Source organism: Pituophis catenifer, unplaced genomic scaffold (genome assembly GCF_029215685.1).
Source record: "Pituophis catenifer annectens isolate HBS135680 unplaced genomic scaffold, rPitCat1.0.hap2 SCAF_4, whole genome shotgun sequence".
In the NCBI taxonomy this organism is placed as follows: Eukaryota; Metazoa; Chordata; class Lepidosauria; order Squamata; family Colubridae; genus Pituophis; species Pituophis catenifer.
In genome coordinates this window covers 3,229,480-3,250,388 of record NW_027256884.1, presented here as the reverse complement: position 1 = coordinate 3,250,388, position 20,909 = coordinate 3,229,480, and the positions used below count along the sequence as shown (strand labels likewise).

At 44.3% G+C, this 20,909-nt stretch overlaps 1 protein-coding gene and 1 long non-coding RNA gene across 2 annotated transcripts in view; one reads left to right on the top strand and one right to left on the bottom strand.

Annotated features, from left to right (window-relative positions):
* The window catches only part of ELF1 (E74 like ETS transcription factor 1), an 88,795-nt gene that overhangs the window by 31,454 nt on the left and 36,432 nt on the right, over positions 1-20,909 (bottom strand). The window contains 1 exon segment of the mRNA XM_070943325.1: positions 4,096-4,353. Within this exon segment, the coding sequence (XP_070799426.1) occupies positions 4,096-4,167 (72 nt within the window). The 5' untranslated portion in view covers positions 4,168-4,353.
* LOC139316545 (uncharacterized) lies at positions 1,318-13,463 on the top strand. Its single transcript, XR_011600372.1, has 3 exons — positions 1,318-1,396; positions 8,680-8,777; positions 13,232-13,463. It is a non-coding gene; the product is annotated as an uncharacterized lncRNA (long non-coding RNA).

Here is a 20,909-nt window from a genome sequence, read left to right as displayed (position 1 = left end):
TAAGCCACATTTTCCAGTGCCGTTGTAACTTTGAACGGTCACTAAATGGACGGTTGTAAATAAAGGACCTTCTGTAAATCACTGGCAACAGTTAACAAATTACAAAAGCTAGCACAGTACACACTTCCTCTTTCGAACTATTCAATTTCAGCTTATGTGCCTATGTATTTCTTCCTATAATTTGAATTCTGGCTCCCCACAGCATAAATCCGTGGGCGGGGAGCGAAATCTGTATTATATATGGGGGAAGGGCCGATATCTAATAATTGCCAATAAATTTGATGTAGCACGCTTCGGGTAGCTCTGCAAAATTTAATAGCTCCTGTTTCCCCCCCAAAAAATTACATATTTTCTCGAGTAATCCTATATGTCTGATCTCAATTAACTGGAACCCAGGCTAGCTTCCTAACCTAAATTACATCCTTGAGCAACAAACACCTGGCTCTCCCAACAAATGAGCCCAAATATATTTCTTGCAATATAAACTTAATAATCTGGAAAGAAGTAAACACCATCACCAGGGAGAGTTATATAGGCCTCTTCCTCTGCTGTGCAAAATGATGTCTTAAGTCATTTTTTTTAAAAGGCACCATAAAGGCCAAAAGCCGAAACCCGTTTGGTATGATCAGAAAGCATGCAGGAGACAGATAAAAAGAAGAAAAATAAATTAGACACTGCGGGTGCTAAGAATCCCATTTAAATTCTGAAATCTTGAACAGGCTATCGGCCCGTTTCAGCGTTGTGTTGAAGTGAAGGCCGCGCTAGAAGGCCATATGCCAAGATAGATAGAGCTGCACAAAGTTGTTTGAAAACTAGGTGGAGGACCAACCCTGAACATAGATAATTTAATGCTAATATTACAGGCTCTGGTTTTCCCAGTTGCAATGGATGGCTGTGAAAGTTGGACCATAAGAAAGGTTGAGAGCCAAAGAATGGAGGCCTTTGAACTCTGGTGCTGGAGAAGACTCCTGCGAGTCCCTTGGACTGCAAGGCGATCAAACCGGTCAGTCCTAGAGATCAACCCTGACTGCTCTTTAGAAGGCCAGATCCCGAAGAGGAAACTCAAAGACTTTGGCCACCTAATAAGAAGGAAGGACTCCCTAGAGAAGAGCCTCATGCTGGGAACGAGGGAGGGCAAAAGAAGAAAGGGATGGCAGAGAACGAGGTGGCTGGATGGAGTCATGGAAGCAGAAGGCGTGAGCTTCAATGGACTCCAGAGGATGGTAGAAGACAGGAAGGCCTGGAGGAACGTTGTCCATGGGGTCGCGATGGGTCAGACACGACTTCGCAACTAACAACAACAACAACAACATTACTAACTTATATTAATTCACTTTTCAGCACAGGCAGTTCTCATGCCGATTCCCACACACCTCAACTGACCCCCGGATTTAAAGTAAGTACAGATAGTTCTCGACTTCCAACAGTTTAGGGACTGTTCAAAGTTATAATGGCACTGAAAAAAGGGACTTACGGCCAATTTTCATGCTTATGATGCCGTGTGTGTGTGTGTGTGTGTGTGTGTGTGTGTGTGTGTGTGTGTCACGTGATCAAAATTCGGACACTCGGCAACTGGCATGGACTTATGACCGTTGCAGTCTCCCCCAGGGTCACACGATCCCCCTTCCACAACCTTCCAAGCAACGTCAATGGGGAAGCCGGATTCGCTTAAGAACCGGGTTGTACCGACTTAACGGCTGCAGTGATCCACCATGGCAAGAATAGTCGTAAAAACGGGGCAAAGCTCATTTAACAAGCATCTCGCTTAGTAACAGTAATTTTGGGGCTCAACTAATGGTCGTAAGTTGGGGACTACCTGTAGATGGGAAACTGTGTCCATTCTCCATCATATAGATATTCACTAACACTTATGGTGGTCATCCTATACCACCATGACCCCTTTATGACTTGTGGACTTCAACTCCCAGAATTCCTGAGCCATCCATGCTGCCTCAGTTCCCCACCCCTGCCCTATATGGAGAACAGGTGGGAGACAAATACAAAGAGACACACATGGAACAGGACAGATACTATACATAGTACACCTGATAGGAGAGGCTTTCATCTATATCTCTAGAAGTTTGCATCCATGCACCAGGTTGCTGAGTTATAGCAATAGCAACAGCACTTACTTACATACCGCTTCACAGTGCTTTTACAGCCTTCTCTAAGCAGTTTACAGAGTCAGCCTATTGCCCCCAACAATCTGGATCCTCATTTGACCAACATCAGAAGGATGAAAGAGTGAGTCAGCCTTGAGCAGGTGAGAATCGAACTGCTGGCAGTCGGCAGAGTTAGCCTGCACTACTATATACTAACCACTGTGCACCATGGGAGGGAGGGAGGGAGGGAGGGAGGGAGGGAGGGAGGGAAGGAAGGAAGGAAGGAAGGAAGGAAGGAAGGAAGGAAGGGACAATAGCTCCAGCATTAGCACTTAAAACTTATATACCACTTCACAGTGTTTTTACAGCCCTCTCTAAGCAGTTTTGACCTCAACAATCTGGGTCGTCATTTTACCGACCTCGGAAGGATGGAAAACTGAGTAAACCTTGAGCTGGTCAGGATCGAACTCCTGGCAGTGAGAATGGTTTTCATAGCAATAGCACTTAGACTTATATACCGCTTTACGATGCTTTACAGCCCTCTCTACGTGGTTTACAAATGTCAGCCTCTTGCCCCCAACAATCTTGGTCCCCATTTTACCGAATTCGGAAGAATGGAAGGCTGAGTCAACCTTGAACCGGTCAGAATCCAACTCCTGGCAATCGGCAGAGTTAGCCTGCAATACTGCCTTCCCACCACTGCGCCCCCACGGCGCTTCACGGCTCTCTCTGTGCCCATTTGAACGATCTGTATCGCCTACAAACATCGGTTGTAACGTCGTCACAACGTTTGTAAACAATACAGAAGAAACACAATATTGAAATTGTCCACAGCTCAAGCTAAGGAAAAAAAATATCAGCCAATCCCATGTATCAGAAAGTGTTAAGACTTGTCAACTACAGTGGTGGTACCTTCCTACTCAACTACTTTGAAACTCATCGAATTTGGTACTCAACGCATTTTGATGTGAAAATTTTGTCCTGATACTCGTTTGTTTGGCACTCAAGCCAGAACTTGTCGGTGTCGGCTGCCTTGTGACTCACTACATTGTTCCTTATGGGAAAAAATTGTTTGGTATTCATCGTTTCTGATACTTATCACTCCTCCAGGAACCAATTAACGATGAGCATTGAGGTACCACTATATATGGCTCACAAACATGTCAGGGAAGACTGAATAAGGCCTGGAAAAGGCCTGGAGACTAAAACATACAAACAACGGTTGCAGGAACTGGGTATGTCTAGTTTAATGACAAGAAGGACTAGGGGAGACATGATAGCAGTCTTCCAATATCTCAGGGGCTGCCCCAAAGAAGAGGGAGTCAAGCTATTCTCCAAAGCACCTGAGGGTAGGACAAGAAGCAATGGGTGGAAACTAATCAAGAAGAGAAGCAACCTAGAACTAAGGAGAAACTTCCTAACAGTTAGAACAATTAACTAGTGGAACAGAAGTTGCCTTCAGAAGTTGGGGATGCTCTATAACTGGAGGTTTGTAAGCAGATACTGGACAGCCACTTGTCTCAAATGGTACAGGGTCTCTGGCTTGAGCAGGGGGTTGGACTAGAAGATCTCCACGGTCCCTTCCAGCTCTGTTCTGATTGATTGATTGATTGAAATGTGCATAAGAGTCTCTTTCACTAACCATCAAATGTTTTAAAAAATGGATTGGATAAGATAGGAAAGGATACGGTAGGGCAGGGCAGGGCAGGGCAGGGCAGGGCAGGATAGGATAGGATAGGATAGGATAGGATAGGATAGGATAGGATAGGATAGGATAGGATAGGATAGGATAGGATAGGATAGGATAGGATAGGATAGGATAGGATAGGATAGGATAGGATAACAGAATTGGAAGGGACTTTGGAGGTCGTCTAGTCTAACCCCCTGCTTAGGCAAGAAACTCTATACCATTTCAGACAATTTCATCAGTAAAATTTAATGTTAATGTAAATGAGCGATCATCTTTTTTTTTTTTTTTGTAGATATTTCTTACCTGTTGTTCATCCTCCATGACATTGCTAGCAAATTCAAACATCAAGTCATTTTGCTGCACCAGCGCTGCCATGCTAAAGCATTCCAAGGTCTCAATTCAGCATGGAATTAAAAATGCTTCTTCAGCATCAAGAAAGGAAATTTCCTATCGCCAGGGATGAGTTTGTATGGGGCAGGAGACGTCGAAGTGACTCAGAAGCCAGAGAGAAATTCTTATTTCTTTTGAAGTGACGTTTTAACACGGTTTCTTGAAAAGCCCCTAAAAAAAAAAAAAAAAAAAAAAAAAACAAGAACAGGAAGATTAAGTCAGTATGAATAATCAAACAAAAATACAAATGGCACAGATAGGAATTAGATCGTGCTTTGGTTTGATAAGACTTTGTCAGAATTTCTTAAGAACAGATAAGAATAATGGGTAAATCTTACAAAATGTGAAGCATGTGTCTTTTGCCATTTCTCTTTCTCTCTCTTTCTTTCTCCTTCTTTCTCCTCTCTCTCTTTCTCTCTCCCTTTCTTTCTCCTTCTCTCTCCCTCTTTCTCTCTCTCCTTCTCTCTTTCTCTCCTTCTTTCTCTCTCTCCCTTTTTCTTTTTCTCTTCCTTTCTCTTTCATTCTTCTCTCTCTCCCTCCCTTTCTCCTTCTCTCTCCCTTTCTCTTTCCTTCTCTCTCTCTCTCTCTCTCTCCCTTTTTCTTTCCACCTTTCTTTCTTCTTCTCTCTCCTCTCCCTCTCCCTCTTTCATTCTTCTCTCTCTCCCCCTTTTTCTCCTTCTCTCTCCTTCTCTCTCTCCCCCTCTTTCTCTCTCTCTTTCTCTCTGTCCCCCTTTCTATCTCCCTCTTTCTCTGTCTTTCTATCTTTCTCTAACACACACAGACAGGTACACACACCACACAGACAAACAACTACCCGGAAGAAAGTTAAACGCTAACAATGCAGTCTGAAAACAGACCAAAGGACTACCGTACACCCACCCAATGCCAGCAGATCCAATTTACAATGTCAATCCAACGTCTCTCTTGGCTACCCTTCTAAAAAAAACAAAAAAAAAACATTACGACCTCACAATCTTTGAGATTGTTTAAAAAAAACAAAACAAAAAGAAGTCTCGGACCCTCTTTGTAACCGAGCAGATATGGAGGCATATTTCCTCCTCCCCACTACCACCACCCCGCCTGCCCCAGTTATACCAAAACACACATACACACACATCAGCGCCTTCTTATCTCTAAAACGGGCTTGTAAGCAGCAGGAAGGAAACACGGAGGACGTCATGGCAAACGAAACATGCAAAGGGAGCTGTGAGCTACAACAGCTTGAGAAACAGAAATGCACCCATATGCGCTATGGGGGGAACGGGGGGGGCGGGGGAGAGCTTTTAGTTCCCCTCCCTCTAACTTCTGATGCGTAAGGTTGAGCTAAAAGAGTGAAGCAGGAAGTGCTGAGCTGGATCGGAGATCCATTAAACCACAGCGTGATTAAAACCCAAGCCGAGCGAGGTAGGACATTGCTACAGCCGGTCCTTGGCTTACAACAACTTCGCTCAGCGACCGTTCAAAGTGACGAACGGCCCTGGGAAAAAAGGGACCAACGACCGCGTTTCACAGTTACAACCTTTGCAGCAACACCCCCCACACACACACACACGGTCACGTGATCAAAATTCAAAGGCTTGGCAACCGGCAAGTACTTAAGACGGTTGCAATTCCCCTTTTGCGACCTTCCGACAAGCAAAGTCAATGGGGAAGCCGGATTCGCTTAACAACTGTGTTACTAACTTATCAAGTGCAGTGATCCACTTAACAACTGCAGCAAGAAAGGTCGCAAAACGGGGCAAAACTCGCTTAACGAATGTCTCACTTAACAACAGAAATTTGGGGCTCCATTGTGGTCATATGTCCAATACTGCCTATATATGTATGTGTGTGTGTAGTGTAGTGTAGTGTAGTGTAGTGTAGTGTAGTGTAGTGTAGTGTAGTGTAGTGTAGTGTAGAGTAGAGTAGAGTAGAGTAGAGTGGACTAGAGTATTAGAATGAAGAGTAGAGTATTAGAATGAAGAATAGAGTAGAGTAGAGTATTAGAATGAAGAGTAGAGTAGAGTAGATTAGAGTATCGGAGTGAAGAATAGAGTACTGGAATGAAGAGTAGAGTAGAGTAGAGTAGAGTAGAGTAGAGTAGAGTAGAATATTGGAATGAAGAATAGAATTAGAATTAGAACAGAGCAGAAAATAATTTATTTGACCAAGTGTAATTAGATTCACAAAGGAATTTGTCTCCAATGCAGAAAGGTAGAAAGACTTTAGAAAATGGAGATAAAACCATGCGTGAAATCCAGCAGGTTCTAACAGGTTCTGGAGAACCGGTAGCGGAAATTTTGAGTAGTTCAGAGAACCGGCCCACAGTGGAATGGGAATGGAGATTTTGCAGTATCCTTCCCCTGGCACGCCCACCAAGCCACGCCCACAGAACCGGTAGGGAAAAATTTTGAATTTCATCCCTGGGTCAAACATTAGGTAATTAACCCTGCAATTCAAAAGTCTGCACCAATAAAAGTAATTAACGATTACAGTACACATTATTTTAGGATTGGAGTTCCATAGGAGTTAAGTCTATTTGGAAATAAGGCTTGTGCCCAGTGGTGGGTTTCATAATTTTTTACTATCGGTTCTGTGGGTGTGGCTTTGTGGGCGTGGCGTGGCTTGGTGGGCGAGGCAGGGGAAGGTTACTACAAAATCCCCATTCCTTCCCGATCAGCTGGGACTCGGGAGGCAGAGAATAGATGGAGGTGGGGCTAGTCAAAATTTTTACTACCGGTTCTCCAAACTACTCAAAATCTCCGCTACCGGTTCTTCAGAACTGGTCAGAACCTGCTTGTCCCTTTGATGCTCTGGTAAACCTTGGGTCTTCCTTGAGTTGAGTGCAAATCCTGGCGATTCCATGGGAATGTTTTGAGTCATTTTCTTCTGCTCTTTAAAGCATTAAGTGGTTGGGCAACTACCTTGGCAGGTAGCACTGCTATCATGCGAAGATTAAGAATGGGTGTGCGTGTTATATTTCGTTTGCATAAGGACCTACCACAGCTATGTTGAGACATGAGATTAAAAACAATCTGAGATTTTAAAAAAAAAAAAATGTTTGCAGAAGGAAAAAAAAACCCAGGAGGACTTTGAACATTTAGCTGTTTAAAAAAAATAGTTGTATATTCACATCTATCATGCTTGTGGTTTTGGGTCAGACCTACGTCGTCCCCATTTCTGTGACAGAATTGTCATCTTCAACACTTTTCAGACATTTGAGTCCGATGCAGGCCCATGCACAATTTGGTACCCCTGGAGAAAAAGTTCGTTTCAATGCAATCCTAGTAATCAGAAGTTGATAAGAAACCATTACCTTCTATGAAGGTAAACACAACAAAGCAAATTTTAATATAGGCTTACAGTGTCCCTAAGGTGCTTTTTCAGGGGGCAACTGGACTTCTGTTGTTTTTTCTTTTGTTTTTTTACTTTTGAAGATGTTTCGCTTCTCATCCAAGAAGCTTCTTCAGCTTTGGCTGGATAGTGGGGAAGGGAAGGGTTTATACTCCTTGCAGACAGCTGGTCCTTTGCATCCTTTTAGAGGGTGTTGAAGCACTTGCAGGTTTCTCTGTGTCCTCAGGGTCCCCTGAGGAGTGCAAATGGTTCCTGTAGTCTGCAATTTTTTTCCTCTGGAAAGCCCTTCCTACTCCCACACCATTCAGAGGGTCTTCATCCCAAATTGCATAGCTAAAAATCTGTAGAGATTCTCAGTCATCCACATCATGGTTGCCCCAAAGGTGCTTTTTCAGGCAGCAACTGGACTTCCTTGTTTTTTTCGTTTGAAGATGTTTCGCTTCTCATCCAAGAAGCTTCTTCAGCTCTGACCGGATGGTGGGGAATGGAAGGATTTATATTCCTTGCAGACAGCTGCTCATTTGCATCCTTTGAGAGGTGCAGTTGAAGCTCTTGGAGGTTTAGCTGTGTCCTCAGGGTCACCTGAGTGGTGCAAATGGTTCCTGAAGTCTGCCATTTTTTCCTCCGGAAATAGATTCCTACTCCCAAATTATATAATTACAAGTCTGTAGAAGCAGCTTCTTGGATGAGAAGCAAAACGTCTTCAAAAGAAAAACCAGGAAGTCCAGTTGCCTCCTGAAAAAAGCACCTTTGGGACAACCATGACCTGGAGAACCGAGAATCTCCACAGACTTGTATGCTTACAATGTTTTGTGGAGTTTTTTTAATAGATTCAGAATAAGAAAAGAATAACTTTGCCACTGCAGAATTCGTGGGATCCTTTGTGCGTCTCCTTCATCTTCCCAACTTCCAAACATTTCCTAAGAGACTTTTTTTTTTTTATTTTGGCTTCTGGAATTGCAGGACTTTTCCTAGCTCTGGAATATCCGTAGGTCTCCTTGCATACACGGCATGTTTGCAAATCAAACCAGATCGGATCGTTATCAGGGTCACGGGAGAGCTGAGTGGTGCAGGTTTTGAGTTCCCCCACAGATGTTCAATGATGTTCAATGATGGGAACCCCTGAAAAACCACTCTAAAACCTTTGTTTGTCTTTCCTTGGAGAATGTTGCGGTCGACTTGGAGGAATGTCGAGATGGCCGTGTTCATGAACAAACCAGCTTCCAGCTTCAGTTTCTTCAGCGACGATGGGCGTTACTAGGGTGTGTTGGCATTTGAATCCATTCTTCCTTCCACATGCAAAGATTTCCTAGGCTCCAGGCTGCCATGCCGTTCCAAAGCAACGCCACTCTTATGATTAGGGTTTCAGCTGCTTTAGAAGGTGTTGGATACTTCAAGAAGATGATAATCCCAAAAATAGCTCCAGATCAACCATGAAATGTATGTAGGGGAAGGGAGAGAGGGAAGGAGAGGATGGATGGATGGATGGATGGATGGATGGATGGATGGGGGAGGGAGGGAGGGACGAAGATGGTGGGTGGATGGGAGATAATGGATGTATAGATGGATGGAAGCAGAAGGATGGATGGGAGCGAGGGAGGGAGGAAGGAAGGAAGATGGTGGATGGGTGGGTGGATGGATGGATGGATGGGAGGAAGGAAGGAAGATGGTGGATGGATGGGAGATAATGGATGGATGGATGGATGGATGGATGGATGGATGGATGGAAGCAGAAGGATAGATGGGAGCGAGGGAGGAAAGGAAGAAGATGGTGGATGGATGGGAGATAATGGATGGATGGATGGATGGATGGATGGATGGATGGATGGATGGAAGCAGAAGGATAGATGGGAGCGAGGGAGGAAGGAAGAAAGGAAGATGATGGATGGATGGATGGATGGATGGATGGATGGATGGAAGGAAGGAAGATGGTGGATGGATGGATGGAAGCAGGATGGATGGGAGCCAGGAAGAAAGGAAGGAAATGGTGGATGGATGGATGGATGGATGGATGGATGGATGGAAGGAAGGAAGGAAGGAAGGAAGGAAGGAAGGAAGGAAGGAAGGAAGCAAGGAAGCAAGGAAGCAAGGAAGGAAGATGGTGGATGGATGGATGAAAGCAGAGGGAGGGAGGGAGGGAGGGAGGGAGGGAGGGAGGGAGGAAGGAAGGAAGGAAGGAAGGAAGGAAGGAAGGAAGGAAGGAAGGAAGGAAGGGTTTTAGAATAGCCTTCACAGATCCGAGGTTTGAACATAAGTGAAAATCTATGGGGAGATCTCAAACATGCTACCTACGCAACATCTAAAATTACTTCAGAAATAGTTTTGCAAGGAAGAGCTGGGGGAAAAAAAACCCTTTTTCTTCTTGAAGACGCTTAGCCCTCCTAACAGGAAATATTTGGAAGGTGTTGCTTCAGCTGAGAGAATGCCCCCGTTTCTGCCTTATGACATTCACTGTTTGCTCATTCAAAAACCAGAAAGCCCCCCCCCCCACACACACACACATCCGTCTGCATGCAAATTTGCACCGACACCCCGTGTAACTTTGCGCTACAGAGCGGGTGCGTCAGCTTCCGTTCGCTTCGGGATTCACCGAAGGAGGCAGTTTTGACCAGGGTGCCTAGATTTCTAGATTTGCAGCTGTCGGATCTAAGATGTAATTTAACGAAAGGGGCTGAAGGCAGCTTGTGTTCAGTTCGATTCTTACAAGATCTTATCGAGATGTGCAGCTTTCATCGTTAAACAGGAGCCAAAGTGCGAAAAGGAACCGATGCGTCGTTCCTAGAACACCTACGCATCTTGATACCAAGGGGGTGGGGGGGAGGGGTTAACCAAAGTCAGATGGATTTATTATTTATTTATTGTCATCCTGCCTTTCTTATTTTTATTTTTATTTTCCAAGTAACTCAAGGGAGTCAACACTCCTCTTCCCCCCACACCCAAACAACAACCCTGTGAGGTGAGTTGGGCTGAGAGAGGGACTGGCCCAAAGTCACCCAGTCAACTTTCATGCCTAAGGCAAGTCTAGAACTCACACTCACCTGGTGATTGGCCCAAGGTCACCCAGTCCACTTTCATGCCTAAGGCAAGACTAGAACTCCCACTCACCTGGTGATTGGCCCAAGGTCACCCAGTCAACTTTCCTATCTAAGGCAGGACTAGAACTCCCAGGCTCCTGGTGATTGGTTCAAGGTCACCCAGTCAACTTTTGTACCTAAGGTGGGACTAGAACTCACCATCTCCTGGTGACTGGGCCAAAGTTACCCCGCTAGCTTTCAAGGGTAAAGTGGGATTAGAACTCACAGTCACCCAGCCGGCTTTCGTGCCTAAGGCGGAACTAGAATTCACCATCTCCTGGTGATTGGCCTAAGGTCACCCAGCAGGCTTTCAAGGACTTGAACTCAGGGCCTCCAGTTTTGTAGCTGGGGTCTTTCCCACTAGGCTAGACCGAAATGGCGCTCAACTTTTTCGCTCTTTCTTTATGACTTGCAACTGTTTTTGACTCCATTCCTCACGTTCAAACACAACCAACTTGGTCTTTGAGATACGTTGAGAACTACATACCACACTGTACCATGCAGTCTGTCTAATGTTTACTGCCACTCATTCAATTTATTGGCTGACACATCGTCTGTCCCAAAGGTGCTGGAGGTCCCAGAGGCAACTGGACTTTCCTGTTTTTCTTTGAAGACGTTTTGCTTCTCGTCCAAGAAGTTTCTTCGGCTCTGGAATGGAGTTCCAAGAAGGCTCCACACACCCATTTCCACCACTCAGGTGACCCTGAGGACACAGAGAAACCTCCAAGTGGCCTCAAGGGCTCTCTAAAAGGATGCAAATGACCAGAGGACTGCAAGGAGTATAAATCCTTCCCTTCCCCACCATCCAATCAGAACTGAAGAAGCTTCTTGGACGGGAAACGAAATGCCTTCAAAGAAAAACAAGGAAATCCAGTTGCCTCCTGAAAAAGCACCTTTGGGACAACCATGACGTGGAGGACTGAGAATCTCCATAGACAACACATCATCTGCATAAAATCTACAAGTACACCGATAACTAAGGAATTACTCCAGAGTTACATGTCCTCATCTTACTTCAAGATAAGGACATGTATCCTTATCAAGCGGTAGCATTCCCCATGTATCCTATTTATGCATTACATAGGGATGTATCGCCTTCAACACAATCAACAACCAACTTTCAACTCCATATTCACCCAAAACAATCTATAATTAAACCCATTTAAGTAACCCATGCTTATTGTATGCGTTCTCATCATCAACTAATGTATAATAAATGTCCCAGTCTGGCCATTTGAGCTTGCTTGTTTTCTTCGAGACATTTCATTACCCAGATTAGGTAACAACATCAGTGCTAGAGAGAGATGATCAGTGATAGACAATGCTAGCACTGATGATGCTACCTAGTTTGGTAATGAAACGTCTGCAAAAAAAACCAAGCAAGCTTAGAGACAGTCCTCTCCTCCTCCTTCCCTCTCGCCTTCTCCGTCATTCCACAAACTCCACTCCCTTCTATCGTAGTACTGATGATGTTACCTAGTTGGGTAATGAAATGTCTTCATAAAAACAACCAAGCTCAGAGAGCACCAAGGACCCCACAATCATCCTCCTCCTCCTCCTCCTCCTCCTCCTCCTCCTCCTCCTCCTCCTCCTCCTCCTCCTCCTCCTCCTCCTCCTCCTCTCCTCCTGTTCTCCTCTCCTTCTCCTTCTGTTCTCTTCTCCTGCTCCTTCATTCCACAAACTCCACTCATGTTACCTAGTCCGGTGATAAAATGTCTGCAAGAAAACCACCAACTTCAGAGAGCACCAAGGACCCCTCATCTCAACTCTGAGCTACAAATATTCTCCTTTATTAGTCTGAACATTTCCCAAATTTTGCTTATTGTCACTTTTTATGTACCAACCCTGGTTAGATTTACCATAAAGCTTTATAGTTTTTGCATTCAATCTTGCTCCTTTTCCCTTTGAGTAAGGCAAGTGTAACAGAAGTCTTCTACTTGTCAGGCCTGAATGCAATCTTCACACCAGCGTTAAACAAATTGCAAAATAACTCCATGAACAAACCACACCTATATTCTAACATTTTTCCAGTTACGCTAGCTAATTCTACAGTTGTAACATTTAACCCTGTTAGCATTTCGTTTCTTTTTCACTTTGTTTTAGATATTAACATATCACTATGACATCCCATCTATCATCGTACAAATGTCTAAAATACTTCTTTCAAATCTCCCTCATTTCAATTTCACCCCAAGGCACGTCATCCATTTTATTTTTAATTTTGCTTGGTCCTCTCAAACATTTTCAAAACAATTTTTATTTCCATAAATAAATGGAATCAATCAATCAATCAATCAATGATAGAGGAGAATATTTGTAGCTCAGGGTTGAAATGAGGGTCTTTAGTGCTCTCTGATTTTGGTTGTTTTCTTGCAAACATTTCATTACCCAACTAGGTAACATCATCAGTGCACTCGTCAAAACAATCAAAGCGATACCAATTTATGTAGTTTGACCCATAGTTAGACTTTTTCTTTCATAATTAAACCTGTATCTTCCGCTTCCATGTCTGTACGCATCAACCACACGCCAGAAATGGGATTACCTTCATTCAGTTTTCGATCTATTAAATCTCTGCCAATTCACAAACAATAATCTATTGGATTTTTTCCCCCTTCTTTTGATTCCATTTTTCATTCAAGCTTTTCTCTTACATTGGTGGACTTTAGAAGAAACCCTTCCATACTTCCACCTCTCACACTACTAGACAACACAGTATCAACAGTTGAGACCTTCAAATTTCTAGGTTCTACCATATCGCAAAATCGAAAATGGACAGCTAACATCAAAAACATCATCAGAAAAGCACAACAAGGAATGTTCTTTCTGCACCAACTCAGAAAGCTCAAACTGCCCAAGGAGCTACTGATCCAGTTCTACAGAGGAATTATTGAGTCTGTCATCTGCACTTCCATAACTGTCTGGTTGGCTCTGCAACCCAACAAGACAGAGACAGACTTCAGAGGATCAGTAGAACTGCAGAAAAAACAATGGCTACCAACCGGCCTTCCATGGAGGACCTGTATACTGCACGAGTCAAAAAGAGGGCTGGGAAAATATTTACAGACCCCTCGCATCCTGGACATCAACTGTTTCAACTCCTACCCTCAAAACGACGCTATAGAGCACTGCACACCAGAACAACTAGACACAAGGACAGTTTTTCCCCGAACGCCATCACTCTGCTAAACAAATCATTCCCTCAACACTGTCAAACTATTCACTAAGTCTGCACTACTATTAATCTTCTCATGGTTCCCACCACCCATCTCCTCCCACTTATGACTGTAACCTTGTTGCTGGTATCCTTACGATTTATATTGATATTGTTTCCTAATATGATTTGATTGCTTATTTGTACCCGATGACTATCATTAAGTGTTGTACCTTATGATTCTTGACAAATGTTATCTTTTGTTTTATGTACACTGAGAGCGTATGCACCAAGACAAATTCCAATCACACTTGGCCAATAAAGAATTCTATTCCATTCTAAAACCAAGTGAATTGCTCTGAAGGATTACATGATCTATGACCGATGACCAATTCTGTAAGCTTTCCCTAGTATAACTGTCATTATATGATCCAAAACATGAGTACAGATTTATACAGGTCGTCCTCGACTTACAACGGTTCGTTTAGTGACCGTTTGTAGTTACAACGGCACTGAAAGAAGGGACTTATGACCGTTTTTCACACATACGACCGTTGTAGAAGCCCCATGGACACGTGATCAAAATTCAGAAGCATTTGGCAACTGACTCGTATTTATGATGGTTCTAGTGTCCCGGGGTCAGATGATCTCCTTTTGTGACCTTCGGATAAGCAAAGTCACTTAGACAGTCACTTATCTGAATATAAATCAAATAAAAAAAAAAAAAGGCAGTGATGGCTAATCTTTTCCAGACCGAGTGCCCGAAGTGCCAGAATCCCCAAAATGCAACGCGTGCATGGTCCCTGCACATGTGCCCCATCCCCGCACATACAAGCTTGGCCCCCTGCATGCGCAACCTCCCCACACACATGTGCATGCCCCTGCCACACGTGCCCTGCCCCCGCACATACATGTGTGCCCCACGGATGCACCCCCCCCGCATGCATCCCGCCCCCCACTCATGCGTGGCAGAAACCCAAACACGACCTGGCTGGCGGGAGGCACGCGCGCATGTGTAGCGGAGCTGAACTGGGGCGATGGCTCGCGTGCCATAGGTTCGCCATCACAGGTGTAGGTTCTCCTGCTTGAGCAGGGGGCTGGACTAGAAGACCTCCAAGGTCCCTTCCAGCTGTATTCTAAAGTCAATGGCGAAGCCAGATACACTCTACAACCGTGTTACTAACTTAACGACCAAGTGATTCACTTAGCAACTGGGGCAGGAAAGGGGACCAAACTCACTTATTAACAAATGTCTCACTTAGCAACAGAAATTTTGGGCTCAATTGTGGTCCTAAGTCGAGGAATACCTGTGCAACGTAGCCAATGATGTTTTCCTTGCTGAAAATGCAAGATTCTCACACTGACAATGTTAGTAACTAAACAAACAAAAAAAAAGTTTCTCCCCCACCTCTTTTCAAAGGGCTTTGCTTCCAAAGATTTTTTTAAAAAGTGATTTTGCACGCTCACGACAAAGTTAAGACACCAACCCGCAGGTTGTAAAATTACTCCTAAGTGTAACCTTGCTTCCGTGGCGGAATAAGTCACCAAAGTCAATGGGGAAGCCAGATTCCCTTAACAAACCTGTTACTCACTTAACAACTACAGCGATATACGAAAATGAGGCGGAATTCGTTTAAGAACTGTCTCCCAGAAATGTTGGCCTTCATTCTGGTCGTAACTCGAGGATGACTTTCTCCCTTCCATTTGCTTTCAACAAGGCTCGAGATAAACTCTTCACTACGGCAGCTGATACAATTCAGTTAGACTTGAAATTCCAGTTCTTGTACATTGCTGCCTGTTTTTCCAGGAATTACTCTGTCCTACCCTCATGTCAAAATACAAACCGCCAGGGCTGCTAGCTCTTGTAAAAACAAATCATTACATACCTAGGTATATATATGTCCGTACTTGTTCCTTCCCATTTAACCCCTTTCGATTATCAACTGGACTCCTTCGCGGCACGTAAAATACCTTTAAAACCTTCCCCTGGCTATGAGCTGCTTCGTGTTTATTGAGGACTAGGTAATCTGTCAGTCCAACAGTTCCAGGAAAAAGAAATTTATGCCAGTGCTTGTTGACAAAGTTGGTCAGAAAGCAAGACATTTTGCGGAGTTTAAGTTTGAAAATTACGGTTAATGGATGCTAAACTAAGTACAACGCTGCTGCATATCACTATACAGGGATGATTTATTTAATAAATCATTATTTAATATTATCATTATTTAATAAATCAATATTTAATACAATAACTGGGAGGGACCTTGGAGGTCTTCTAGTCCAACCCCCTGCTTAAGCAGGAGACCCTATGTACTTTCAGACAAAGGGCTGTCCTTAAAAACTCCAGTGCTGAGCATGTACAATAATAAGGTTGAAAGGGATCTTGGAGGTCTTCTAGTCTGACCCCCTGCTCAGGCAGGAAACCCTGTACTATTTCAGACAAAATGGCTGTCCAATCTCTTCTTTAAAAACTTCCAGTGTTAGAGCATTTACAACTTCATGAGGCAAGTTGTTCCACTGGTTAATTGTCCTCGCTGTCAGGAAATTTCTCCTTAGTTCCAGGTTGCTTCTCTCCTTGGTGAGTTTCCATCCGTTGCTTCTTGTCCTGCCTTAAGTGCTTCGGAGAATGCAAACTTCTTATACCAAACTCCGAGTTTAACGATAATGCAGGTAGTTCTCAATTTACAACAGTCCGTTTAGTGACAGTTCAAAGTTACAACAGCACTGAGGAAAGCGATTTATGACCGGTTTTCCCAGTTATGACCTTGGCAGCAATTCCTGCGGTCTCGTGAGCAAAATTCAGACGCTTGGCAACTGACTCATATTTACGACGTTTGCGGTGTCCCGAGGTTCTGTGATCTTTTGCGACCTTCCGACAAGCCAAGCTAACGGGGAAGCCAGATTCACTTAACGGCCATTTTACTAACTAGTCAACCGCAGTGATTCACTCAGCAACCGTGGCAAGAAAAGGCATAAAATGGGGGCAAAACTCACTTAACAAGTGTCTCGCTGACCAACAGAAAATCTGGGGCTCCATTGTGGTCGTAAGTTCAAGGACTACCTGTAGAAAACCACAGTCAACGACTTACCCCGTGAATCAGGGATGAAATGTAAAATGTGTTACTACCGGTTCTGTGGGCGTGGCTTGATGGGGGGGGGTAGGGGGTAATGTGACTGGGTGGGCGTGGCCAACTTTTTTTTTTTTTTAAGTTTTCAAAGCATTTTTTCTAATGCTTTCAAAAGCCTCTGGCGATCAGGCAACTCAGCTGGGATCGTCAGAGCCTTTTCAAAGCATTTTTTTTTAACCACCTCTTCGGCCAAAAAGGTGCAGAAAAAAATGCTTTGAAAAGCCTCTGACGATCCCAGCTGAGCCACGTGATCATCAGAAGCTTTTTTTTTTTTACATTTAAAAGCATTTTTTCGTTGGAAGAGGTTGTAGAAAAAATGCTTTTAAAAGTTTTTAAAAAAAGCCTCTGATGATCGTGCGACTCAGCTGGGCATGGGGGGCGGTGGTGCAGGGATTTTTGCTACTGGTTCTCCGAACTACCCACCGCCATCGCTACTGGATCGGGTGATCCAGTCCGAACCGGGAGCATTTCACCCATCGTGAACTGAAAAGCAAAAGAGGTGGGAAAAATATTGCTCCTATTCCCGAAGCAGATGCAAAACCTTAACTGAGGTAAAATTAAATTATCCAAACCCGGACGAGAGAGTCTCTTTTGCTAATTTCTTTTTTTTTTTTTTTCAACCACAATTGCTTGGTTAGGAAACTCCCTTTATTGTTTTTAGGAAGTTCCCCAGCTCCCTCTGCCAAATGCTCGCTCTCATTTGCTCTTGAGCTATTTCTTTTCTTTTTTTTTTTCACTACAGGTAGTCCTCGACTTACGACCATTGAGCCCAACGTTTCAGTTCTTAAGGGAGACATTTGCGCAGTGAGTGTTGCTCCCGTTTTACAACCCTTCTTGCCCCAGTTATTAAGTGAATCGTTGCAGTTGCCAGTTGCGTCCCTTTCTGGATCGGGACTCCCTACACACAGTCATTCATGCCCTCGTCACTTCCCGCCTGGACTATTGCAACGCTTTCTACATGGGGCTTCCCTTGAGGAGCACCTGGAGGCTTCAACTGGCGCAGAGTGTGGCCATGCGGGTGGTTATGGGAGCGGCATGGTGCTCCCATGTAACACCTCTCCTGCGCGAGCTGCACTGGCTCCCGGCTCACTGGCACTGGTGGTCTTCCGGGTGCACTTCAAAGTTTTGGTTACCACCTTTAGAGCGCTCCATGGCTTAGGACCTGGCTACTTACGGGACCGCCTACTACCACCAATAGCCTCCCACCGCCCGGTACGCTCTCATAGAGAGGGGCTCCTCCAGGTGCTGTCGGCCAAACAGTGTCGACTGGCGGCCCCCGGGGGGAGGGCCTTCTCTGTGGGGGCACCCACTATCTGGAATGAGCTCCCCCTGGAGATACGGAGGATCCCGGATCTGCGCACTTTCCACCGCACTCTTAAGATCTTCCTATTCCAGCAAGCTGGCCTGGCCTAACCTTTTCCCCCCTTTTCTTTTAAATTTGAAAATTTTAAATCTGTTTTTAAATTATTGGGATGTTTTAAATTTGTCTCGGGCTAAATTATTTAATCTGATTTTATTTTTGCTTTTAAATTTTTGTATTTATGTATTTTATTTTTGTGCCTGTTCACCGCCCTGAGTCCTTCGGGAGTAGGGCGGTATATAAATCTAATAAAAGAAAGAAAGAAAAAGAAAGTTGATAAAAATTAGTAAAACGGTCTTTAAGCAAATCTGGCTTCCCCGTGGATTTCTGCTTGTCAGAAGGGAGCAAGAGGGGATTGCGTGACACCTCCCCCCCGGGATGCTGCAACCGTCATAAACATGAGTCAGTTTGCCAAGCGTCCGAATTTGGATCGCGCAACCTTGGGACAACGCAACGGTCATAAGTACGAAGCAGTTGCCAAGTGTCCGAATTTGGATCGTGGAGATGTTGCAAAGGTCGTCAGTGCGAAAAATATTCCTGAGTCCCTTTTTTCGGTGCCGTTGTAACTTTGAACGGTCGCTAAGTGAATCGCGTGAGATTTACACAGTAGTTTGGAGCGAGCAAGCCCTTTCTGCACGTCTTAACTCCCAGGAGAAAAAAAAAATCAAGACAATCTTTTAACAAGAGGCGAGTAGAGTTAGCAGTCGCTCAAGGTTAAGATTCCCATCGTCTTGGAGAGCGCCCATCGGGTGTGTTCCCAAGGGCAGCGTTTTGTGAACGAGCCTCTGGCCTGAAGTGTGAACTTCATAACTAAACATGGGAGAGTAACGCAATTTTTATCTTCTGTTCTTTCGCGTTACACACACACACAGCTAGCTTGCCAAACTGACCAAACATTTATCATAATATATATGCGGGTATATACATCATTTTGCATTTATTTATTTATTTATTTAGTCATGTTCACGTAGTGCAGAGGTCCTCAAACGTGGCAGCTTTAAGACTTGTGGACTTCAACTCCTAGAATTCTCCAGCCGGCTATGCTGGAGTTGAAGTCCACAAGTCTTAAAGCTGCCACGTTTGAAGGCCTCTGATGTGGTGAATATTGGAGGTGGTTTCCTGCCTAAGCAGGGGGTTGGACTAGAAGACCTCCCATGTCCCTTCCAACTCTATTCTATTCTGTTCTGTCCTGTCCTGTCCCTTGTCTTTTCCTTTTTTTTCCTTTCCCTTTCCTTCCCTTCCCTTTCCTTCTCAATAGTCTTCCTTTCCTTTCCTTTCTCCTTTCCTTCTTCCCTTCCCTTCCTTTCCCTTCCCTTCTAGTCTTCCTTTTCTTTCCTCTTTCCCTTCCCTTCCCTTCCTTTCCCTTCCATTCTCAATAGTCTTCCTTTCCTTTCCTCCTTCCCTTCCTTTCCCTTCCATTCTCAATAGTCTTCCTTTCCTTTCCTTTTTCCTTTCCTTTCCTTCTTCCCTTCCCTTCCTTTCCCTTCCCTTCTAGTCTTCCTTTCCTTTCCTCCTTCCCTTCCCAATAGTCTTCCTTTCCTTTCCTCCTTCCCTTCCTTTCCCTTCCATTCTCAAGTCTTCCTTTCCTTTCCTTTCCTTTCCTTTCCTTTCCTTTCCTTTCCTTTCCTTTCCTTTCCTTTCCTTTCCTCCTTCCCTTCCTTTCCCTTCCATTCTCAATAGTCTTCCTTTCCTTTCCTCCTTCCCTTCCCAAATCTTCCTTTCCTTTCCTTTCCTTTCCTTTCCTTTCCTTTCCTTTCCTTTCCTTTCATACCCTACCCTACCCTACCCTACCCTACCCTACCCTACTCTACCCTACCCTACCCTACCCTATCATCCCCTTTCAAAGTTTTCATTCATACAGGTAGTTCTCGAGTTACCACCACAATAGAGCCCAACATTTCCATTGCTAAGGGAAATGTTTGTTAAGTGAGCTATTTGCCCCGTGGTACGACCTTTCTTGCCACAGTTGTTAAGTGAGACACTGCAGTTAGTAAGTTAGCGACATGCGTTTTTAAAGTCACGTGATCAAAATTCAGAGGCTTGGCAACTGGCATGTACTTGCGACGGTTGAAGTTGTCCCGGGGTCACGAGCCAAGTCAACGGGGGAAGCCGGATTCGTTTAACAATCGGGTTAACTTAAGAACTGCAGTAATTCACTTAGCAACGGTGGTAAGAAAGATTGTAAAATCGGGCAGAACTCATTTAACAACGGTCTCGCTTAGCCACAGAAACATTCGGCTCAATTGTGGTCGTAACTCCAGGACTACCTGTAATTTTTGCACTTTTGTCTGGCTCACACCCTCTTCTCGCCTGAGGGATTGACGAGAAATGAAAAGATTATTTTGCAAACTTATTTGTGACCTCTTGGCTCATCCTAATAAAAAAATGTTGCCCAGCAGTAAATACTGGAATACAATTTATTTGTTACACAGTCTTACTTGCCGCCTGATTCACCCAGAATAAAAACGAAAAGTGGATATAAAATCGCAGGGTTCCGTTTTTAAAAAATTGCATTTAAATCCTGTTGAAAACAGTAGGAGCCGGAAGCTCATGAAACTAAACACAAGAGCACACCGGGCTAAAGATTCTGGAAACACAGATCGAGATCCAGGCTAAAACAGGAAATGCAAGTTTAGTTATGACCTTTAGTGCCGACCAGAGGAGTTTGAAAAGAGGAATCG